The sequence below is a fragment of the Anomaloglossus baeobatrachus genome, chromosome 9 (assembly GCF_048569485.1).
Source record: "Anomaloglossus baeobatrachus isolate aAnoBae1 chromosome 9, aAnoBae1.hap1, whole genome shotgun sequence".
In the NCBI taxonomy this organism is placed as follows: domain Eukaryota; kingdom Metazoa; phylum Chordata; class Amphibia; order Anura; family Aromobatidae; genus Anomaloglossus; species Anomaloglossus baeobatrachus.
In genome coordinates, this window is record NC_134361.1 from 184,618,197 (window position 1) to 184,641,435 (window position 23,239).

The 23,239-nt window shown below is 49.3% G+C and overlaps 1 protein-coding gene across 1 annotated transcript in view; it reads left to right on the forward strand.

Moving 5' to 3' along the window:
* The window catches only part of RABGAP1 (RAB GTPase activating protein 1), a 295,120-nt gene that overhangs the window by 16,954 nt on the left and 254,927 nt on the right, over positions 1 to 23,239 (forward strand). Inside the window, 2 exon segments of the mRNA XM_075324109.1 lie at positions 2,394 to 2,579; positions 4,818 to 5,049. Coding sequence (XP_075180224.1) covers positions 2,430 to 2,579; positions 4,818 to 5,049 — 382 coding nt within the window. The 5' untranslated portion in view covers positions 2,394 to 2,429.

The window sequence follows — 23,239 nt, forward strand, 5'->3', positions numbered from 1 at the left end:
TACCGGTCAAATGTAATCTTTTGGACTTATTTAGCGTACAGTATATAACAAGCTTTCTAATGTTCACGCTAAACAAAGGGCAAAAGGGTGACACAAATGGGGCTAAAGCAAAGGTTACACATCGGGGGGTCTTCTGGGATTCATAGCAAATTTGAAGCTACTTTTTCCGTGAGGAGCAGTTTCAGACAAAGAATTAGGATCACGTTCTAATTCTTGTGATAATCGCCGAGAACTCAGGTAACGCTTACACTTTCACTATGACTCTCGGGTAATTGTTGGTTGCTTTGCAGCCCTTAGTAAATTGGGAATTTTAACTCCAATGTTTACTTGCAGCCCTTGCAGAAGTAATGGGGGTGTCGGTGGTGACTCGGTGGGACTTTCATGAGACCAAAATAACCAACAAATATCATTACAACTGGTGATCAAAAGTAACACGAGGACAAAGCATAAAAAGTCTAGAGGATATAGATTGTCCTGTGTGATCGTAGTCACATCCATGACGGCCGTACCCATTTGGGGGGCTCCTCCACAGTGGTCCATGTTTTGCTGTTTCATACAAAGAATCATTGTCCCCATCGCGATGTCTGTCTCTGATTATCAGTTATACGCCTACAAGAGGTTTCCATTAAATGAGTAAAAACAGTGATTAAAGCCAATACTAAATGAGAATGTGCCGGCTCATGATTCCTTTGTTGTAGTGACTTTGGGCAGAACAAATCTCATGGCGCTAACTCCTCCATCAGCCGGTCCCCCGCCTCCATATAATCATTCCCCTTGTAGTCCGTTACAGAGACCGGACCAGAGAACTATCCCCTTTGGTGTATCCTTCACATTTTCTCTATAAAAGTTGCACTTTTTTTCCTTCTGGACTGAAACACTTAATAGATGGACAGATAAGACCCTGCTGCTCTTTGATTACATTGCAAAAACCTGCTGACAACTTTCCTTTAAAGTTAGGGGGATCCAGCCCAAAAAAAAAATAAAAAAATCCCACACATACACCACCTCCGCATAATACTATTCCAAATGTATTGGATTGCAATGAGTGGATGATTGGAAGGAGGCAGCATTGGGATATTTTCTGTTTTTCTACTTCCGGTAGAACACCGGCGCCTTCTGGGGCATTTTGGTGTAATTTTAATGCATACATCCGGTAAAGTTTTATTGTTGTTTGTAGACATTAGATTGTGATTTAACCAACTTTTGTCTGGTGCCGTCGTCTTGCAGGGTTACTTTAAGAGCCAGTGAGACTTCACAGCCCGAAAAGCTCTTCTTGAAAGCTGCATGAGTTAGATGCCAGATTCTTCTCTACCTTTGTCCAGTGTCTCCTCCTCTACCTTTTTGCCTTTTTGTCCAGGGTCTTTGCCTCTAGCTTTTTGTCCAGGGTCTTTGCCTCTAGCTTTTTGTCCAGGGTCTTTGCCTCTAGCTTTTTGTCCAGGGTCTTTGCCTCTAGCTTTTTGTCCAGGGTCTTCGCCTCTAGCTTTTTGTCCAGGGTCTTTGCCTCTAGCTTTTTGTCCGGGGTCTTCGCCTCTACCTTTTTGTCCGGGGTCTTTGCCTCTAGCTTTTTGTCCAGGGTCTTTGCCTCTAGCTTTTTGTCCAGGGTCTTTGCCTCTAGCTTTTTGTCCAGGGTCTTTGCCTCTAGCTTTTTGTCCAGGGTCTTCGCCTCTAGCTTTTTGCCCTGGGTCTCCTCCTCTAGCTTTTTGCCCTGGGTCTTCTCTTCTAGCTTTTTGCCCTGGGTCTTCTCTTCTAGCTTTTTGCCCTGGGTCTTCTCTTCTAGCTTTTTGCCCTGGGTCTCCTCCTCTGGCTTTTTGCCCAGGGTCTTCTCTTCTAGCTTTTTGCCCTAGGTCTTCTCTTCTAGCTTTTTGCCCAGGGTCTCCGCCTCTAGCTTTTTGCCCAGGGTCTCCGCCTCTAGCTTTTTGCCCAGGGTCTCCGCCTCTAGCTTTTTGCCCTGGGTCTCCGCCTCTAGCTTTTTGCCCAGGGTCTTCTCTTCTAGCTTTTTGCCCAGGGTCTTCTCTTCTAGCTTTTTGCCCTGGGTCTTCTCTTCTAGCTTTGCCCAGGTCTCTTTGGGAAAGTTTCCTTTCTTACTATATCTAGTTACTTTATAATTAATGGAAACGTCGGGATCTGGGGAATGTGGTGCCGGCCGGACACCTGTTTCCTTCCCGTCTGCTCTTTTTGTTACATAATTGCTCTTTGTTGGGGCACGCTCTGTGTATATCTCTGTCCTTTTTTTTTTTTTTTTTTTTTGTTCCTACCTTGTCATTTACCCGCACACCCTGCCCAATGTGACGTTTTCTGTGTATGCTGCACAGAGCATGGCCTCCCCGTACACCGCACTGTAACCGGCATCTGGCTCCCACGTAACCTCAGACGTATTTTTTTTTTCCCCCCAGAGAACCGTTCATGAAGTGGATCTTCCTTCATGAAACATGGATGACAAGGCTTCAGTGGGGAAGATCAGCGTGTCCTCAGACTCCGTGTCCACCCTGAACAGCGAGGACTTTGTGCTCGTCTACCAACAAGGGGATGACATGCATTCTGCAAACAACGGCAGCGATGACGAGAAGACCGGCCTCAAGGTAAAAGGGGAGGGGGGAACCTGGGGGGCACCTGGGGGGCTTTGTTTCCAAAACTTTTTTTTTTTCTCTTAATCCTTGTTGTGACACTTTGTTCTCTGTCCTCACTTGTTGCTCAGCCTGTTCCTTCATCCTTCAGCTACAAGTCTACACTCGCCTGCCCTCACATTCGTGGTGACTATTAATTCCTCATAGTGCGCATCGGCTTATATTTTATTGTGTCGGCAGCGCAGGTGTAGAGGGGTCGAAGGGAATCTGTCAGCAGGTTTTTTCTACCTCTTCTAATGTAAGAACACAGACACTGATTCCAGCGATGTATCCCTTATTTTACCGGGCGCAGCAGTTTTTAGATTTTGCAGAGCTCAGAAATCTGACCCTTCCCATACCACAGCTCTTTGTGTACATTGTATAGTGACAGTGAGCTGCCAATCGGTGCTGGGAGCATTGGTGGACTAAGAGGCATGTGGGCAGCTAGTCCGGCAGTGATAATCTCCTGCGGATAAAACTCTCATTGTATTGAAACAACAACACACAGTCTTGTAAGTCACACATCTCTCAAATCAGTAGCTTAGCCCCTAACTCATGCCTCGCTCAGAATACATAGCAAAAATCTGCTGATGGATTCCATTTAAAGGATATGGACACCTTTTTGTTTTTCCATCTGTACTGAATATAATTTGGGCCAAAAATACATTTCGGAAGTGGATTTGTTATAACTTTGCACTTTCACCATTTGGCTTTTATAGGCTGTTTTGTCTCCTTGCACATCAAAGGCTGCAGAATGAGTTAAAGGGAAGGTACCTGTAAGTTTTGGCTGACTATTATGTCATTTATATGGCCAGCATTGTGTAAGGTGAATATATTTGGCTTTCGGGTGAAATTCAAGGATGATCCTAAAATGCACTCTGACCATTTCAGGTGACCTTCTGTAAACTTTTGACTGCACATGTTAAACTGTTCATGACAAACCAAAGAGACGGATAATATGAATAGTAACTAAAGAGCCCAGAAAAACTTCTAAAGAGATTAAAGGTGAACTTCAAGCTCAAGGAACACCCGTGTCAGATCGCACCATTCGTCGTTGTTTGAGCCAAAGTGGACTTCATGGGAGACGACCAATGAGGACACCATTGTTTGAAAAAGAAATCATAAAAAACGCCAGACTGGAATTAGCTAAACTACGTGTTGACAAGCCACAAAGCTTTTGGGAGAATATCCTATGGACAGATGAGACCAAAATGGACCTTTTTGGCAAGGACATCAGCTCTATGTTCACAGACGGAAAAGTGAAGCATATCAAGAAAAGAACACTGTCCCTACTGTGAAACATGGCGGAGGCTCTATTATGTTCTGGGGCTGAATCTGGCACAGGGTGTCTTCAATCTGTGCAGGGTACACTGAATTCTCAAGACTATCAAGGGATTCTAGAGAGAAATGTGCTGCCCAGTGTCAGAAAGTGTGGTCTCAGTCGCAGGTCATCGGTCTTGCAACAGGATAATGACCAAAAAACACACAGCTAAAAACACCCAAGAATGGCTTAGAAGAAAACATTGGGTAGAGAGGAGAAAGTCCATGCCATGACTCATCTCCCATGACTATAAAATGATCCCTTGATGTTCTCAAGGACCGATCCGTCTCTTCCCCTACATTATTTCTATTTGTAACCTTTTTGTTGTTTTTTTTTCGAGCTCCTCTTTGCTGCTTTGTGACCACATAAAAGCTCAGCTCACTTTTTGATAGAGTCCTAAATGACCACAGAGGAGGTCAAATACAGATATATAATGTCTCTAGCTCACTGATTCTCAGTTAACTGATGCTGCAGCCAGCAATATGCAGGGAAACAGACAGCCAAACAGTGCAACTTTTTTTTTTTTTTAATGAAATCTAAACTCTAAAATAAAAACATTTTAACTATAGAAAATAAATTGGGCCTTAAGATTGCCCTATCCTTTTAGGAAAAAAAGATACAGAATAGATTTGCTAAATTGTTAAATGAGAAAATTGGGGAAACTGTCAGTGAGCTGTAGAAGAATCCCCTTGAAATAAAGTTGTTGGTTAATGGGGAGGATAGTATAGTAGTGGGCACAGGTAAGGTCAGAGCCTCACCTTACTCTTGCCGTCTTGTTGTTTTCCCCCAGGTAAACTGCTCATCTCGACTCCTATCATATGGCGGTCAGGGGATTTTGGGGGCAGTTTATACACTAGTATCCTTTTGTCATACGTGCAATGTTTTCCCTACAGATTGTTGGGAACGGGAGTGAGCAGCAACTTCAAAAGGAGCTGGAAGATGTGTTAATGGATACTCCATGTGAAGACCCGGAGCCGCACACAGAGGAGGCCGACAAATCTCTTCCTGACGATGACCTGGATGAGTCTTCAAATGAAACCTCCACCTCGTCCTCTACCATTAACCCTTTATCTGTCGGGATACAGAAACAAGAAATGAGCCTGCCAGTGAAACCAGCACAGCAAGGTAATGAGGATGTGAAATTGCTTATAGTGTTTTGTTTTTTTTCGCTAGAATCATAACTCCATACATCTTTTCATGTAATTGGAGGTGTATGGTCTTACATATGTTCTCACAGGCCTCCTATGGATGGTGGATTATATCAAGGCTTAACACCGCGGGATGCATGAGCGCTTATTCACACAATCAGCAGGAAAATAAAATAATGCATGCACGTACATCCATGCAGTTCAGCCTTCACGTTGCGTTTCTTCTGCCTCCATCTTAATTCCAAGATTTCACCCTCTTTACTACCCTGAAGAGATTTTTTGTATATTTAACCTCTTCACAACACATGACGTCCTGGGTACGTCATGGGTCGTGTCAGGTTAATCCCTGCCAGCTGCCGTGGGTAGCTGGCAGTGATCCCTGCACATGTCAGCTGATTCCTGCACATGTCAGCTGATTCCTGCACATGTCAGCTGATTCCTGCACATGTCAGCTGATTCCTGCACATGTCAGCTGATTCCTGCACATGTCAGCTGATTCCTGCACATGTCAGCTGATTCCTGCACATGTCAGCTGATTCCTGCACATGTCAGCTGATTCCTGCACATGTCAGCTGATTCCTGCACATGTCAGCTGATTCCTGCACATGTCAGCTGATTCCTGCACATGTCAGCTGATTCCTGCACATGTCAGCTGATTCCTGCACATGTCAGCTGATTCCTGCACATGTCAGCTGATTCCTGCACATGTCAGCTGATTCCTGCACATGTCAGCTGATTCCTGCACATGTCAGCTGATTCCTGCACATGTCAGCTGATTCCTGCACATGTCAGCTGATTCCTGCACATGTCAGCTGATTCCTGCACATGTCAGCTGATTCCTGCACATGTCAGCTGATTCCTGCACATGTCAGCTGATTCCTGCACATGTCAGCTGATTCCTGCACATGTCAGCTGATTCCTGCACATGTCAGCTGATTCCTGCACATGTCAGCTGATTCCTGCACATGTCAGCTGATTCCTGCACATGTCAGCTGATCCCTGCACATGTCAGCTGATCCCTGCACATGTCAGCTGATCCCTGCACATGTCAGCTGATCCCTGCACATGTCAGCTGATCCCTGCACATGTCAGCTGATCCCTGCACATGTCAGCTGATCCCTGCACATGTCAGCTGATCCCTGCACATGTCAGCTGATCCCTGCACATGTCAGCTGATCCCTGCACATGTCAGCTGATCCCTGCACATGTCAGCTGATTTGAACAGCTAACGTGCAGCTATCAGGCACGAGTGGATCCGCTCTTCACTCGTGCCTGTTAACCACTTGCATCTCGCTGTCGAAATGTCACAGTGAGATAAAAGTGCGCCGCAGTAAGCAGTCACTCGTGGATCTGATGGTTGCCATGGTAGCACAGGGTCATGTGATGACTCCTGTAGCTATCATGAGTCACTTCCTCTTACACCCGGCAGAGGGCCGTGTGTGAGATGAGCTGCTTTTCTGCAGATCTCAGCTGTGCAGCTGTGATCTACAGAAATGAACAAGTGATGAGACTGCTGATCCTTATAGTCCCCTAGGGGGACTAGTAAAATAAAAAAAAAAAAAAAAAAAAAAAGTTTTTCAAAAATTAAAGAAAAAAACTAAAAGTTCAAATTACCCCCCCCCCCATTAGCCACATTGAAAAAAATGAAAGGGTTAAAAAAATAACAAATATACACATATTTGGTATTGCCGTGTTCAGAAAAATAGAAAATCAAGTAATCTGATTTGGTAAACGGCGTAGCGGTACAAAAATTCCAAACGCCAAAATTAAGGTGGTTTTTTTTTTTTTTTTTTTTTTGGTCACCGCATATTTTGTGCAAGGTGCGATAACAGAAAAATGAATGCTACAGATCGCGGAAAATGCACCCTTTTTTTGGACAAACTTGTGAATTTTTTTGTGACCCCTTAGATAAGCTTGTTTGGTGTGTACGAATTCGTACCGACCTGAGGCATCACACTGACACAACAGTTTTACCATATAGTGAACAGGGTGAATAAAATATCTCAAACACAATAGGGCAATCGCACTTTTTTTTGCAATTTTGCCACACTTGGATTTTTTTTGCCTTTTTCAAGTACACTATATGGTAAAACTAATTCTTTCATTCAAAAGTACAACTCGTCCCGCAAAAAAGAAGCCCTCATATGGCAAGAGTGACCAAAAAATAAAAAAGTTACAGCTCTCGGAAGAAGGGGCGGAAAAGAAAAAAAAAAAACGCAAAATGCGCACACAGCCTTACTGTTTGTCATCTCCTCCATATGTGTGACAGGAGCTGCGCAGTAATCATCATTACCTGCGAAATTCAGCTGCAGCACCAGAGAACGGACACTACATAGTGTACAAAGCTGTTTTGCTCCAGATGTGTACATTGATGGAGCTGAGAACAGGTGCAGGGTGTCAGTCCCCTACCAATTAATTTACTAAGAAAAGGTCCTAAATACTGTATATAAGTAATGGAAAACTCCTTTAACACTAAAAGTCCCAGAGAGGGGTCATTTAACATTTCTACCATTGGAACCCTATGGAGCTCGAAATTCCTGGGACTTCTAGTGTTAAACATAATTAATTACATATATTTCCTTTATGTTTTTTCCTTTTGTTTAAAGGGATTATTTCTTATTGTCTCTTCTTTGCTCCAATGCTTCCCAGGTAACTGCTTGCCCAGGGACAGTGCAGTCCTAAAAATATACAGATCAGGCCAACGCAGCTACCATGCCGCTATCTTCTGCCAAAAGCATGAGGTCGGACTGAAGATAGCCAGATCCAGCAATCCCAGCCAGCTTCAGAGCAGTGCTTACAAGCTGTATAACAGCGAGCTCGTAAGCACTGCTCTCCTTACCTAGGAAATAGACCACCTCTAATAGACCTGAAGAGGTGGTCGGTAATCTAGGCAACAAGTCGTAATCTATAGAAATAAAATTCCATCCATTCTTGAGAACAGAGAGGATTTTTAATAAGGGGTAAATCGCAACAAGCACTTTGCAAACCCAAAATCTAGTCCTTTGATTAAACCAGCTGCTTGTGTCCATACATGATGCTATGTCAGGACGTTGCTCCATTTCCTATTCTTTTCTACTACTTCCCCTGGTGATCCGCAAGGTGATGACATGAGTGATGGGGAGAAGGTGTTGCCTAATTATTGCGCTGGCTGTGGTTGCAGATGTTACTTATTTTGTTTGTTTGGTTTTCTTCAACCCGTGAATCATAGTTTCACAATATCTTACATCTTGTGAGATTTTATTTTCTTTCAATATATGTTAATAGCATTATTTTCTTTTTCGCTCCTAATTGGGAGACCCAGACAGTGGGTGTATAGCTACTGCCTCTGGAGGCCGCACAAAGAACTACACTTAAAAGTGTAAGGCCCCTCCCCTTCTGGCTATACACCCTCCCGTAGGAGTACGGATTCCTCAGTTTTAGCTTTGTGCGCAGGAGGTCAGACACGCACGCATAGCTCCATTGTTTTTAGTCAGCAGCAGCTGCTGACTATGTCGGATGGAAGAAAAGAGGGTCTATACAGACTCCCAGCATGCTCCCTTCTCACCCCACTGTATGTCGGAGGTGTTTGTAAGGTTGAGGTACCCATTGCGGGTACGGCGGCAGGAGCCCACATGCTGATTCCTTCCCCATCCCTTTTTACAGGGCTCTGGGTGAAGTGGGATTTACCGGTCTCCAGGCACTGAGACCGTGCTCCATCTACAGCCCCTGGAGAAGATGCTGGATGGAGCGGAGTACATCAGGGACATGGCCCTGCTTCCTCAAGGTACTCTGTGTCCCCGTGTATTTGGCGCTCACACCGCAGCATGCTGGGTGTTGTAGTGCGCCGGGGGACATCAGCGCTGCGGCGCTTGTGCCATGGCCTCATTCAGCTTCGCTGAAGCAGGCACACTTATGGGAATCGGTCGCGCCGGCCGCTGGGACTGCGGCGCGGCTGGCACTTGTAGTGCGCCGGGGACTTCAGCGCGGCCTGCGCTTTTACGGCGGCCGCGCTGATAACTCGAGTCCCCGGCTTTTGCGGCCTGCTTCCGTTCGTTCCCGCCCCCAGACCTGCCAGTCAGGAGAGGGGCGGGACGCTGGCCAGTGCATCAGCGCTGAGGGCTGGAGTCGTTTTTACATACTCCAGCCCTCACAGTCGGCACAGAGGGGACACTGTTTCCCGCACTTTTGTTTAGGAACTCCCACGGACCGCCCCTCTCCACAGACGCCGGCAGCCATTCCTGCTGACACGCTGAGCTGCAGAGGGGAGCCGGGGAGACCCAGACAAGGAATTCTGCACCTCTTACCCGCTATTCAGCGGGCGGTAAGCAGCCCTCAGGGCTCACCCCCTCTTGTGCCAGTAGTATTCTTAGTATTTTGTTTCTACAAATACTTGGTATTACATAGCGCTGGTCGCCCTTTGGCTATAGACTCTCTCACATTGCAGAGAGCCAGCAGCATGTCGTCCGTAAAACGCAAGGGTGCCAAAGCACAGACATTATATGCTTCCTGCACCGCATGTGGGACTTTTCTACCGGCAGGCTCCACGGACCCCCATTGTGTGCAGTGCTCGGCCCCTGCGGCGCTTGCACAGTCGGGACCTCTGCTGGACGTGACCCAGGGTGTACCACCTGTGAATGCTGTCCAGGTGACAGGAACTGAGTTTGCAGCTTTTGCTGACAGAATGTCTCTCACTATGTCACAAATTCTTGACACATTGCGAGCTAGGCCTGTACTTCAGGCCACGGACACTGTGCAATCATTGCCCCCTGGTCCCCCTCAGCTCAATTATCTCCAAGCTCCGGGACGGGCATCTACACCTCAGGGTGAAGACTCTGACTCGGACGATGGCCCCGGGCAGCCTAAGCGGGCTCGCTATGACGGGCCTTCACATTCATCTCAATGGTCAGGATCCCAGCGAGATGAATCTATGGGTGATGAGGCGGACGTAACTGATCAGGATTCTGATCCTGGGACCGCTCTCAATCTAGATACACCAGATGGTGACGCCATAGTTAATGATCTTATATTTAACATCAATAAGATGTTAAATATTTCCCCACCAGCTCCTCTTGTAGAGGAGTCAGCTTCGCAGCACGAGAGAATCCATTTCAGATACCCTAAGCGTACATTAAGCACTTTTCTGGACCACGCTGACTTTAGAGACGCAATCCAGAAACCCCACGCTTATCCTGAAAGGCGTTTTCCTAAACGGCTTAAAGATACACGCTACCCTTTTCCCACTGAAGTGGTCAAGGGTTGGACCCAGTGTCCAAAAGTGGATCCTCCAATTTCCAGGCTTGCAGCTAGATCCTTGGTTGCAGTTGAAGATGGAGCGGCACTTAAAGATGCCACTGACAGGCAGATGGAGCTCTGGCTGAAATCCATCTATGAAGCGATTGGAGCGTCATTAGCGCCTTCTTTTGCGGCCGTATGGGCACTCCAAGCTATCACGGCCGGGCTTGCGCGAGTCGACTCAGTCACACGTGCATTTGCCCCGCAGGTAGCACCATTGACCTCGCAAATGGCGGCATTCGCGTCGTACGCGATTAATGCTGTTCTTGACGCTACAAGCCGCACGGCAGTGGCGTCAGCCAACTCCGTCGTTTTGCGTAGGGCCCTGTGGTTGAGACATTGGAAAGCAGATTCTCATTCCAAGAAGTGCTTAACCAATTTGCCTTTTTCTCGTGACCGATTGTTTGGAGAGCGTTTGGATGAAATCATCAAACACTCCAAGGGTAAGGACTCTTCCTTACCGCAACACAGACAAAACAAGCCCCAACAGAGGAGGGGTCAGTCTGGTTATCGGTCCTTTCGAGGACCGGGCAGGTCCCAATTCGCCTCGTCAAAAAAGACTCAAAAGGACCAGAGACGCTCAGATTCTTGGAGGTCTCAGTCACGCCCAAAAAGACCAGCCGGAGGAACCGTTGCCAAGACGGCGTCCTCCTGACTTGCGGTCTCCGATTCCCACACCCGCGGTCGGTGGGAGGCTGTCCCACTTTGGCGACATTTGGCTGGCAAGCGTCAAAGACCGTTGGGTGAGAGATATTCTGTCTCACGGGTACAGGATAGAGTTCAATTCTCGTCCGCCAACTCGTTTCTTCAGAACTTCTCCACCACCAGACCGAGCCGATGCTCTGTTGCAGGCGGTGGCCGCTCTAAAGGCGGAAGGAGTGGTGACCTCCGTCCCTCTTCAGGAACAAGGTCACGGTTTTTACTCCAATCTGTTTGTGGTCCCAAAAAAGGACGGATCGTATCGACCCGTCCTGGATCTAAAGTTGCTCAACAGACACGTAAAAGTCAGGAGGTTCCGGATGGAATCCCTACGCTCCGTCATAGCCTCAATGTCTCAAGGAGATTTCCTAGCATCAATAGACATCAAGGATGCGTATCTCCACGTGCCGATTGCACCAGAGCATCAGCGTTTCCTACGCTTCGTCATACACGACGAGCACCTACAGTTCGTAGCGTTACCTTTCGGTCTGGCAACAGCCCCCCGGGTCTTCACCAAAGTCATGGCAGCAGTAGTAGCTGTTCTGCACTCGCAGGGTCACTCGGTCATCCCGTATCTAGACGACCTGCTTATAAAGGCACCCTCTCAAGAGGCATGCCAACACAGTCTGAAGGTGGCGCTAGACACTCTCCAGACTTTCGGGTGGATTATCAACTTTCCAAAGTCTCATCTAACCCCGACACAATCTCTGACTTATCTTGGCATGGAGTTTCATACTCTATCAGCGATAGTGAGGCTTCCACTGGACAAGCAGTGCTCGCTACGGACTGGAGTGCAATCTCTCCTTCAGAGCCAGTCGCACTCACTGAGGCGCCTCATGCATTTCCTAGGAAAGATGGTAGCAGCAATGGAGGCAGTCCCGTTCGCGCAGTTTCATCTGCGCCCTCTCCAATGGGACATTCTGCGCCAATGGGATGGGAAATCGACGTCCCTCGACAGGACTGTCTCCCTCTCTCAGACTGCCAAGGACTCTCTACGCTGGTGGCTTCTCCCCAACTCATTGTCACAGGGAAAGTCGTTCCTTCCCCCGTCCTGGGCAGTGGTCACGACAGATGCGAGCCTATCAGGGTGGGGAGCGGTGTTTCTCCACCACAGGGCTCAGGGGACGTGGACTCAGGAAGAGTCCACCCTGCAGATCAATGTTCTGGAAATCAGAGCAATCTATCTTGCCCTGCGAGCCTTCCAACAATGGCTGGAAGGCAAGCAGATTCGGATTCAGTCGGACAATTCCACGGCGGTGGCGTACATCAACCACCAAGGGGGAACACGCAGTCGCCAAGCTTTTCAAGAAGTCCAGCGGATTTTGACGTGGGTAGAAAGCAGAGCGTCCACCATATCCGCAGTTCACATCCCAGGCGTGGAAAACTGGGAAGCAGACTTTCTCAGTCGCCAGGGCATGGACGCAGGGGAATGGTCCCTTCACCCGGACGTGTTTCAACAGATCTGTTGCCGCTGGGGGACGCCGGACGTCGATCTGATGGCGTCACGGCACAACAACAAGGTCCCAGTTTTCATGGCACGGTCTCACGATCACCGAGCGCTGGCGGCAGACGCCTTGGTTCAGGATTGGTCGCAATTCCGACTCCCCTATGTGTTCCCACCTCTAGCATTGTTACCCAGAGTTCTCCGGAAAATCAAGTCCGACTGCCATCGAGCCATACTCGTCGCTCCAGATTGGCCAAGAAGGTCGTGGTACCCGGATCTGTGGCATCTCACGGTAGGCCAACCGTGGGCACTACCAGACCGTCCAGATTTGCTGTCTCAAGGGCCGTTTTTCCATCTGAATTCTGCGGCCCTGAACCTGACTGTGTGGCCATTGAGTCCTGGATCCTAGCGGCCTCAGGTTTATCTCAGGGAGTTGTTGCCACAATGAGACAAGCTAGAAAACCATCCTCCGCTAAGATCTATCACAGGACGTGGAAGATATTCTTAGCGTGGTGCTTGGCTCAAGGGTTTTCTCCCTGGCCATTTGCATTGCCTATTTTTCTTTCCTTCCTGCAGTCTGGGTTGGAAAAAGGTTTGTCCCTTAGCTCGCTTAAGGGTCAAGTCTCCGCACTATCCGTATTCTTTCAGAAGCGCTTGGCACGGCTTTCTAAAGTACGCACGTTTTTCCAAGGAGTTTGTCATATCGTTCCTCCTTACAGACGGCCATTAGAACCCTGGGATCTGAACAAGGTTCTCCTTGCTCTCCAGAAGCCGCCTTTCGAGCCTTTGAAAGAGGTTTCCCTTTCTCGGCTTTCACAAAAGGTAGTTTTTCTTGTGGCGGTCACGTCTCTTCGAAGAGTGTCCGAGCTAGCGGCGTTATCTTGCAAATCTCCCTTCCTGGTGTTTCACCAAGACAAGGTAGTACTGCGTCCAATTCCAGAGTTTTCTCCCAAGGTGGTTTCTTCCTTTCATCTCAATCAGGATATCACTTTGCCATCTTTGTGTCCGCATCCAGTTCACCAATTTGAAAAGGGTTTACATCTGTTGGACCTGGTGAGAGCACTCAGGATTTACATTTCTCGCACGGCGCCTCTACGCCGTTCTGATGCGCTCTTTGTCCTAGTCGCTGGTCAGCATAAGGGATCGCAAGCTTCCAAATCCACCCTGGCGCGGTGGATCAAGGAACCAATTCTTCACACATACCGTTCTGCTGGGCTTCCGATTCCATCTGGACTGAAGGCCCATTCTACCAGAGCCGTTGGTGCGTCCTGGGCGTTGCGGCATCAGGCTACGGCTCAGCAAGTGTGCCAGGCAGCTACCTGGTCGAGTCTGCACACGTTTACCAAACACTATCAAGTGCATACCTACGCTTCGGCAGATGCCAGCCTAGGTAGACAGGTCCTTCAGGCGGCGGTGGCCCACCTGTAGGAAGAGGCTGTCTGACAGCCCGTTCATGTGGTATCTTTTTACCCACCCAGGGACTGCTTTTGGACGTCCCACTGTCTGGGTCTCCCAATTAGGAGCGAAAAAGAAGAAGGGAATTTTGTTTACTTACCGTAAATTCCTTTTCTTCTAGCTCCAATTGGGAGACCCAGCACCCGCCCTATCTGTTCTTAGGGTTTCGTTTTTCGGGTGCACATGTTGTTCATGTTGTTTCTTAAGTTCTCCGATCTTGTTATCGGATTGAATTTGTTTTTGAAACTGTTATTGGCTTTCCTCCTTCTTGCTTTGGTACTAAAACTGAGGAATCCGTACTCCTACGGGAGGGTGTATAGCCAGAAGGGGAGGGGCCTTACACTTTTAAGTGTAGTTCTTTGTGCGGCCTCCAGAGGCAGTAGCTATACACCCACTGTCTGGGTCTCCCAATTGGAGCTAGAAGAAAAGGAATTTACGGTAAGTAAACAAAATTCCCTTCTTGTCCTATATACGATATGTTTATGTATATGATATGTATATGTTCCTCCTGAATTGTAAAGCGCTGCGGAATATGTTGGCGCTATAGAAATAAAGATTATTATTATTATTATTATTTTCTGACGGAATTTTTTTTTTATCCTGTTTGGTATTGCACATATCAGATGTAAATATTGCTTTGAGTTGATGAACTTGCTCCATGTAAAGAAAAACTGCAGCATCATCACAGTAAAGTAGCTGTAATAATACAAGTGTTTTTCTTATAAATCCATTGTCTTCTAGTCCATAGACAAACTCTTATGTAAATGAGCTGACAAGTGCAGGGGCTTGAACTGCATTTACAGCTCTCCGGCCTGCTTTCTCCTCCTCCTCCCCCGGCCTGCTTTCTCCTCCTCCTCCCCTGGCCTGCTTTCTCTCCTCCTCCTCCCCCGGCCTGCTTTCTCTCCTCCTCCTCCCCCGGCCTGCTTTCTCTCCTCCTCCTCCCCCGGCCTGCTTTCTCTCCTCCTCCTCCCCCGGCCTGCTTTCTCTCCTCCTCCTCCCCCGGCCTGCTTTCTCTCCTCCTCCTCCCCCGGCCTGCTTTCTCTCCTCCTCCTCCCCCGGCCTGCTTTCTCTCCTCCTCCTCCCCCGGCCTGCTTTCTCTCCTCCTCCTCCCCCGGCCTGCTTTCTCTCCTCCTCCTCCCCCGGCCTGCTTTCTCTCCTCCTCCTCCCCCGGCCTGCTTTCTCCTCCTCCTCCCCCGGCCTGCTTTCTCCTCCTCCTCCCCCGGCCTGCTTTCTCCTCCTCCTCCCCCGGCCTGCTTTCTCCTCCTCCTCCCCCGGCCTGCTTTCTCCTCCTCCTCCCCCGGCCTGCTTTCTCCTCCTCCTCCCCCGGCCTGCTTTCTCCTCCTCCTCCCCCGGCCTGCTTTCTCCTCCTCCTCCCCCGGCCTGCTTTCTCCTCTTCCTCCCCCGGCCTGCTTTCTCCTCCTCCTCCCCCGGCCTGCTTTCTCCTCCTCCTCCCCCGGCCTGCTTTCTCCTCCTCCTCCCCCGGCCTGCTTTCTCCTCTTCCTCCCCCGGCCTGCTTTCTCCTCTTCCTCCCCCGGCCTGCTTTCTCCTCTTCCTCCCCCGGCCTGCTTTTTCCTCTTCCTCCCCCGGCCTGCTTTCTCCTCTTCCTCCCCCGGCCTGCTTTCTCCTTTTCCTCCCCCGGCCTGCTTTCTCCTTTTCCTCCCCCGGCCTGCTTTCTCCTCTTCCTCCCCCGGCCTGCTTTCTCCTCTTCCTCCCCCGGCCTGCTTTCTCCTTTTCCCTGGCGCATTCTTACTAGTGATGAGTGATCACTACCATGCTTGGGTACTTGAACAGTCAGACGCTTCCAGAAAAATACTCTAATCCTCCATTGACTTTATACTTTGTACATAAGTCGCACCTGTTCGCTTCAAGTACTGAGCACCCGAACATGGTAGTGCCCGCTCATCACTAGTTACAGAGCACCTGAGCATGGTAGTGCCCACTCATCACTAACAAGGGCTTTACTGTGATGACGTTACTTTGGTGTTAAAAACCTGTTCACAGCTTCTTTTAATTGTCATTTGTACGTACTGGATGTAGTAGGGAAAGTCAGGTTACTGAGGGAGCATCTACTACATGATTCAGAGGAACAAAATCGGCACCAATCATACAGATTTCATTGGAGAAAAGTTGCAGAGTTACGTTGCAAAGAGTGATGCAGCTGTGAAAATCCAAAGCATAAATACACTGCGTGCAGAATTATTCGGCAAATGAGTATTTTGATCACATGATACTTTTTATACATGTCGTCCTACTCCAAGCTGTATAGGCTGAGAGCCAACTACCAATTAAGTAAATCAGGTGATGTGCATCTCTGTAATGAGGAGGGGTGCGGTGTAATGACATTAACACCCTATATAAGGTGTGCTTAATTATTAGGCAACTTTCCTTTGGCAAAATGGGTCAGAAGAGAGATTTGACGGGCTCTGAAAAGTCCAAAATTGTGCGATGTCTTGCAGAGGGATGCAGCAGTCTTGAAATTGCCAAACCTTTGAAGCGTTATCACCGAACATGATCGTTTCATGAAGTGAAGCGTTTCATGGCAAATAGCCAACAGGGTCGCAAGAAGCGTGTTGAGCAAAAAAGGTGCAAAATAACTGCCCATGAATTGAGGAAAATCAAGCGTGAAGCTGCCAAGATGCCATTTGCCACCAGTTTGGCCATATTTCAGAGCTGCAACGTTACTGGAATATCAAAAAGCACAAGGTGTGCCATACTCAGGGACATGGCCAAGGTAAGGAAGGCTGAAAAACGACCACCTTTGAACAAGAAACATCAAGAGTGGGCCAAGAAATATCTTAACACTGATTTCTTTTTCGCTCCTAATTGGGAGACCCAGACAATTGGGTGTATAGCTATTGCCTCTGGAGGCCACACAAAGTATTACACTTAAAAGTGTAAGGCCCCTCCCCTTCTGGCTATACACCCCCAGTGGGATCACTGGCTCACCAGTTTTGTGCTTTGTGCGAAGGAGGCAACACATCCACGCATAGCTCCACTGTTTAGTCAGCAGCAGCTGCTGACTATGTCGGATGGAAGAAAAGAGAGCTCATATAGAGCTCCCAGCATGCTCCCTTCTCACCCCACTTCATGTCGGAGGTGTTTGTTAAGGTTGAGGTACCCATTGCGGGTACGGAGGCTGGAGCCCACATGCTGCTTCCTTCCCCATCCCTTTTTACAGGGCTCTGGGTGAAGTGGGATTCTATCGGTCTCCAGGCACTGAGGCCGTGCTCCATCCACAGCCCCTGGTACTGCTGGACATGGAGCGGAGTATCTTCAGGGACATGGCCCTGCTACATGGAGGTACTCGGTGTCCCTGTGGGGACCGCGCAGACACACGGCAGCACTGCTGGGTGTGTTAGTGCGCCAGAGACAGCGGCGCTGTCCGCACTAGTGCCATCGCACACCACAGCGTTGCTGGGTGTGTTAGTGTATTGGGTGACTACCGCGCTAACGCCGCTGCCGTTTTTATTTAAGGCGCCGCTGGGAGTTGTGGTGCGCCGGGGACTTCCGCGCCGGCCAGCACTGATATGCCGGCCGCGCTTATTAACTCGAGTCCCCGGCTTTTGGGCCTAGTCTCCCTTCGTTACCGCCCACAGCCCTGACATCAGGGTAGGGGCGTGACGCTGCATAGCACAGCAGCACTGAGAGCTGGAGTATGTTTTGCATACTCCACCCCTCTCACTGTGTGCACTGTGAAACCGGATTCCCGCACTTTCTCAGGCACGCCCACGGCTTCCTTCTCTATACAGGACGCCGGCAGCCATTAGTGTCAGTTTTCTGTACAATACAGAGACAAGTGTGGAAGACCCTGGCATTCTGATAGTCACACAATCGCTGCAACAGGCGTTAAGCAGCACCTGTGGTGCTAACCCCACTAGTGCAGAAGTGCACTTATAGATATGCTTGTACTATATACATTGCACTGTTTGGTCGCACGTTGTATATACCCTCCTGGATTATGCGGAGGAGTTATCAGCATATTCTCTGGTAAAACAAAGGTGCAGAACCTCATGTTTTTCTTTGCAGCCGGTACAGCATGTACGGCTATACGGCCGGCAGGTTACATAGACCCCCATTGTAGCCGGAGTCTCTGCTAATGGCCAGAGGATGAGGACGGTGTCTGCAGTATTTACTGACAGATTTTCTGACACTATGGCTATGATACTAGAAGCCTAGCAGTCCGGACATGTCTCTCACAACATGGGCACTGTTAAATCATTGATCCATGGCCCCCCTCAGTGTGAACAACTAACAGCTCCGGGAATGTCACACGCATCCCAGAGTCACGGCTCTGCACAGACGTCAGTCCCAGACAGCCTAAGCGGGCTCACTGAGCGGCCCTCGGTTTCATCAGGGTCCCAGCAAAAGGACTCTCTGTGTGATAAGGCGGAGGTACCTGCTCAGGATTCTGATCCTGAGACGGCTCTCAATCTGGATACACCTGATGGTGACGCCATAGTGAATAATCTTATAGCGTCCATCAATAGAATGTTGGTTATTTCTCACCCAGCTCCTCCAGTGGAGGAGTCAGTTTCACGTATTTTTCTGGACCACTCTGCCTTCAGAGAGGCAGTCCAGGAACACCACACTTATCCAGATATGCGCTTCTCCAAACGGCTTAGGATACACGTTATCCCTGCCCACTGACGTGGTCAAGGATTGGACCCAGTGTCCCAAGCGGCATCCTCCAATCTCCAGGCTTGTAGCTAGATCCATAGTTGCAGTGGGAGATGGAACTGCACTTAAAGATGCCACTGACAGACAGAGGGATCTCTGGTCTAAATCCATCTATGAGGCTGTCGGCGCACCGTTGGCTCCAGCATTCTCACCCTTGGGGCACTCCAAGCTATTTCAGCTTGTCTTACACAGATTGACACGGTTACACGTACATCTGTGCCGCAAGTGGCATCCTTAACCTCTCAAATGTCTGCATTTGTTTCTTACGCGAGTCAGGTTGCCCTAGACTCTGCGAACCGTGCGGCAGTAGCCTCCGCTACCCCGTGTTTTTAAGCAGAGCCTGAGGAAGGCACATTCTGCTTCCAAAAAAGGGTGCTTAACCAGTTGCCTTTTTCTGCTGACCGACTGTTTAGTGACTGTTGAGATGTAACCATTAAACAGTCCAGGGGTAAGGATTCATCCTTTCCTCAGCCAGGACACAACAAACCCCAATAGAGCAGGAGACAGTCGGGGTTTCGGTCTTTTCGACGCTCGGCCAGGTCCCATTTTTCCTCGTCCAATGTGGACTCAAAAGGATCAGAGGAGCTCAGATTCTTGGAGGGCTCAGTCACGCCCAAAAAAGAGACAGTCTGAAAACCCGCTTCCAAGGCGGCTTCCTCATGACTTGCGGCCTCCTCTCTCCGCATCCTCGGTCGGTAGCAGGCTCTCCCGCCTTGGCGATATTTAGCTGCCATAGGTCAATGACCGTTGGGTGTGAGACATTCTGTCTCACGGGTACAGGATAGAGCTCACTTCTCGTCCTCCAACTCGATTCTTCAGAACTTCTCCACCTCCCGGCCGAGCCGCTGCTCTTCTGCAAACAGGGTGAACTCTATAGGCAGAAAGAGTGATGACCCCGGTTCCTCTTCAGGAACAAGGTCACGGTTTTTACCCCAAATTATTTGCGGTGCCTATAACAACGGGCCGTTCCGTCCCGTTATAGATCTAAAACTGCTCAGCAAGCTCGTGGACACCAGGCTGTTCCGGATGGAATCCCTCCGCCATGTCATCGCCTCAGTGTCCTAAGGAGATTTCCTACCATCATGAGGCATCAAGGATGCTTATCCACACGTGCCGTTTGATCCAGAGCACTAGCGTTTCTACGCTTCGTTATAGGAGACGAACGCCTTCTGTTCGTAGCTCTACCTTCCGGCTAGCGACAGTCCCACTGGTCTTCGCCAAGGTCAGGGCAGCAGTAGTCACAGTCCTGCACTCTCAGGGTCACTCTGTGATCCCATATTTAGACGATCTACTTGTCAAGGCACTCTCTTAGGAAACATGCCGACACTGCCCGAACGTTGCGCTGGAGACTCTCTAGAGTTTTGGGTGGATCATCAACTTCTTAAAGTCAGATCCGACCCCGACCCTATCGCTAACATATCTAGACATCGAGTTTCATACTCTCTCAGCGATAGTAAAGCTTCCGCTAGACAAACAGCATTCACTACGGGTTGCAATCTCTTCTTTAAGAACCAGTCGCACACATTGAGACGCCTCATGCACTTCCTACGTAAGATGGTAGCACTAGAGGCAGTTCTTTTCGCGCAGTTTCATCTGCGTCTGCTACAATGTGACATTCTCCGCCAATGGTACGGGAAGTCGACCTCCCTTAACAGAGTCGGCTTTCTTTCTCAGGCGGCCAAGGAATCTCTACGGTGGTGGCTTCTTCCCACCTCATGGTCAAAAGGAAGGTCCTTCCTATCCCCATCCTGGGCGATAGTTACGACAGACGCGAGTCGATCAGGGTGGGGAACAGTTTTTTCTCCACCACAGCGCTAAGGGTACGTGGACTCAACAACAGTCCACCCTTCAGATCAATGTTCTTGAACACAGAGCAGTGTATCTTGCCCTACAAACCTTCCAACAGCAGCTGGAAAGCAAGCAAATCCGACTTCTGTCGGACAACTCCACAGCGGTGGCATACATCAACCACCAAGGAAGAACGCGCAACCGACAAGCCTTCCAGGAAGTCCGGCAGGTTCTGATATGGGTGGAGGACACGGTATCCACCATATCCACAGTTCACATCCCAGGCGTGAAAAACTAGGAAGCTGACTTCCTAAGCCGCCGGGGTGTGGCCGAAAGAGTATGGTCTCTTCACCCGGACGGGTTTCAGGACATCTGGCGCCGCTGACAGAGGCCGGACGTCGATCTAATGGCGTCACGGCACAACAACAATGTGCCAGCTTCATGGCACGGTTTCACAATCATCGAGCTCTGGCGGCAGACGTCTTAGTTCAGCATTGGTCGCAGTTCCAGCTACCTTATGTGCCACCTCTAGCATTGTTGCCCAGAGTGCTGCGTTACATCAGAACCGACTGCGGCCGCGCCATCCTCGTCGCTACAGATTAGCCGAGGGTGTTGTGGTTCCCGGTTCTGTGGTGCCTCACAGTAGGCTAACCGGGGGCACTACCAGACCAATCAGACTGGCTGTCTCAAGGGCCATTCTTCCATTTACCTGATGGTGTGGCATTGAGTCCTGGAACCTAGTGTCGTCAGGGTTACCTCAGGACGTGGTTGCCACCATGAGACAGGCTAGCATACCAACGTCCGCCAAGATTGACCACAGGACGTGGAAGATATTCTTATCTCAGTGCTCGGCGCAGGGTGTTTCCCCCTGGCCGGTTGCATCGTCCATGTTTCCTTCTTTCCTGCAATCTAGGTTGGAAAAAGGGTTGTCGCTCAGTTCCCTTCAGGGACAAGTCTCAGCGCTATCTGTATTTTTTCAGAAACGACTTCCTCAGGTACGCACGTTCCTACGGGGAGTTTGTCTTCTCAGCACTCCGTACAGGCGGCCGTCAGAGCCCTGGGATCTGAACAAGGTTCTAATTGCTCTCCAGACGCCGCCTTTCGAGCCTTTGAAAGAGGTCTCCCTTCCCGCTTTCTCGGGAAGTGGCCTTCTAGTAACGGTCTCGTCTCTTGGGAGAGTTTCCGAGCTAGCAACGCTCTCATACAAAGCTCCCTTCCTGGTCCTTCACCAGGACAAGGTAGTTCTGCGTCCGATTCCGGAATTTCTCCCTACGGTGGTATCCCTCTTTCATATCAATCAGGATATCACCTCACCTTCTTTGTGCCCTCGTCCAGTCCATCAATTTCAGAAGGATTTGCATCTGTTGGTTCTGGTGAGAGCACTCAGGTTCTACTTCCCGCATGGCGCTCCTGCGCCACCCGGATGCACTCTTTGTCCTTGTCGCTGGTCGGCGTAAACAGTCGCAAGCTTCTGAATCCACCCTGGTTCGGGGGATCGAGAAACCAATTCTTGAAACCTACAGTTCTTCTGGGCTTCTGGTTCTCTCAAGGCTGAAGGCCCATTCTACCAGAGCCGTGGGTACATCCTAGGCATTACAGCACCAGGCTACGGCTCAGCAGGGGTGTCAGGCATCTACCTGATTGAGTCTGCATACTTTTACCAAGCATTTTCAGCTGCATACCTACGCGTTGGCAGACGCCAGCCTACGTAGATAAGTCCTTCAGGCGGCGATTGCCCACCTGTAGGGAAGGGCTGTTTAACGGCCCTATCACGAGGTATTCTTTTACCCACCCAGGGACTGCTTTTGGACGTCCCAATTGTCTGGGTCTCCCAATTAGGAGCGAAAAAGAAGGGAATTTTGTTTACTTACCGTAAATTCCTTTTCTTCTAGCTCCAATTGGGAGACCCAGCACCCGCCCTGTTTTCTCGGGGTTTTTTCTGTTTTTTCGGGTACACATGTTGTTCATGTAGTATGGTTCAGTTCTCCGATGTTTCCTCGGATTGAATTGGTCTTTAAACCAGTTATTGGCTTTCCTCCTTCTTGCTTTGGCACTAAAACTGGTGAGCCAGTGATCCCACTGGGGGTGTATAGCCAGAAGGGGAGGGGCCTTACACTTTTAAGTGTAATACTTTGTGTGGCCTCCAGAGGCAATAGCTATACACCCAATTGTCTGGGTCTCCCAATTGGAGCTAGAAGAAAAGGAATTTACGGTAAGTAAACAAAATTCCCTTCTTTTCAAAGGTTTTATGGACTGATGAAATGAGAGTGACTCTTGATGGGCCAGAGGCTGGATCAGTAAAGGGCAGAGAGCTCCACTCCGACTCAGATGCCAGCAAGGTGGAGGTGGGGTACTGGTATGGGCTGGTATCATCAAAGATCAACTTGAGGGACCTTTTCGGGTTGAGGATGGAGTGAAGCTCAACTCCCAGACCTACTGCCAGTTTCTGGAAGACATCTTCTTCAAGCAGTGGTACAGGAAGAAGTCGGTATCGTTCAAGAAAAACATGATTTTCATGCAGAACAGTGCTCCATCACATGCATCCAACTACTCCACAGCGTGGCTGGCCAGTAAAGGTCTAAAAGATGAAAAAATAATGACATGGCCCCCTTGTTCACCTGATCTGAACCCCATAGAGAACCTGTGGTCCCTCATTAAATGTGAGATCTACAGGGAGGGAAAACAGTACACCTCTGGGAACAGTGTCCGGAGGCTGTGGTGGCTGCTGCATGCAATGTTGATCGTAAACAGATCAAGCAACTGACAGAATCTATGGATGGTCGGCTGCTGAGTGTCATAAAGAAAGGTGGCTATATTGGTCACTATGTTTTTG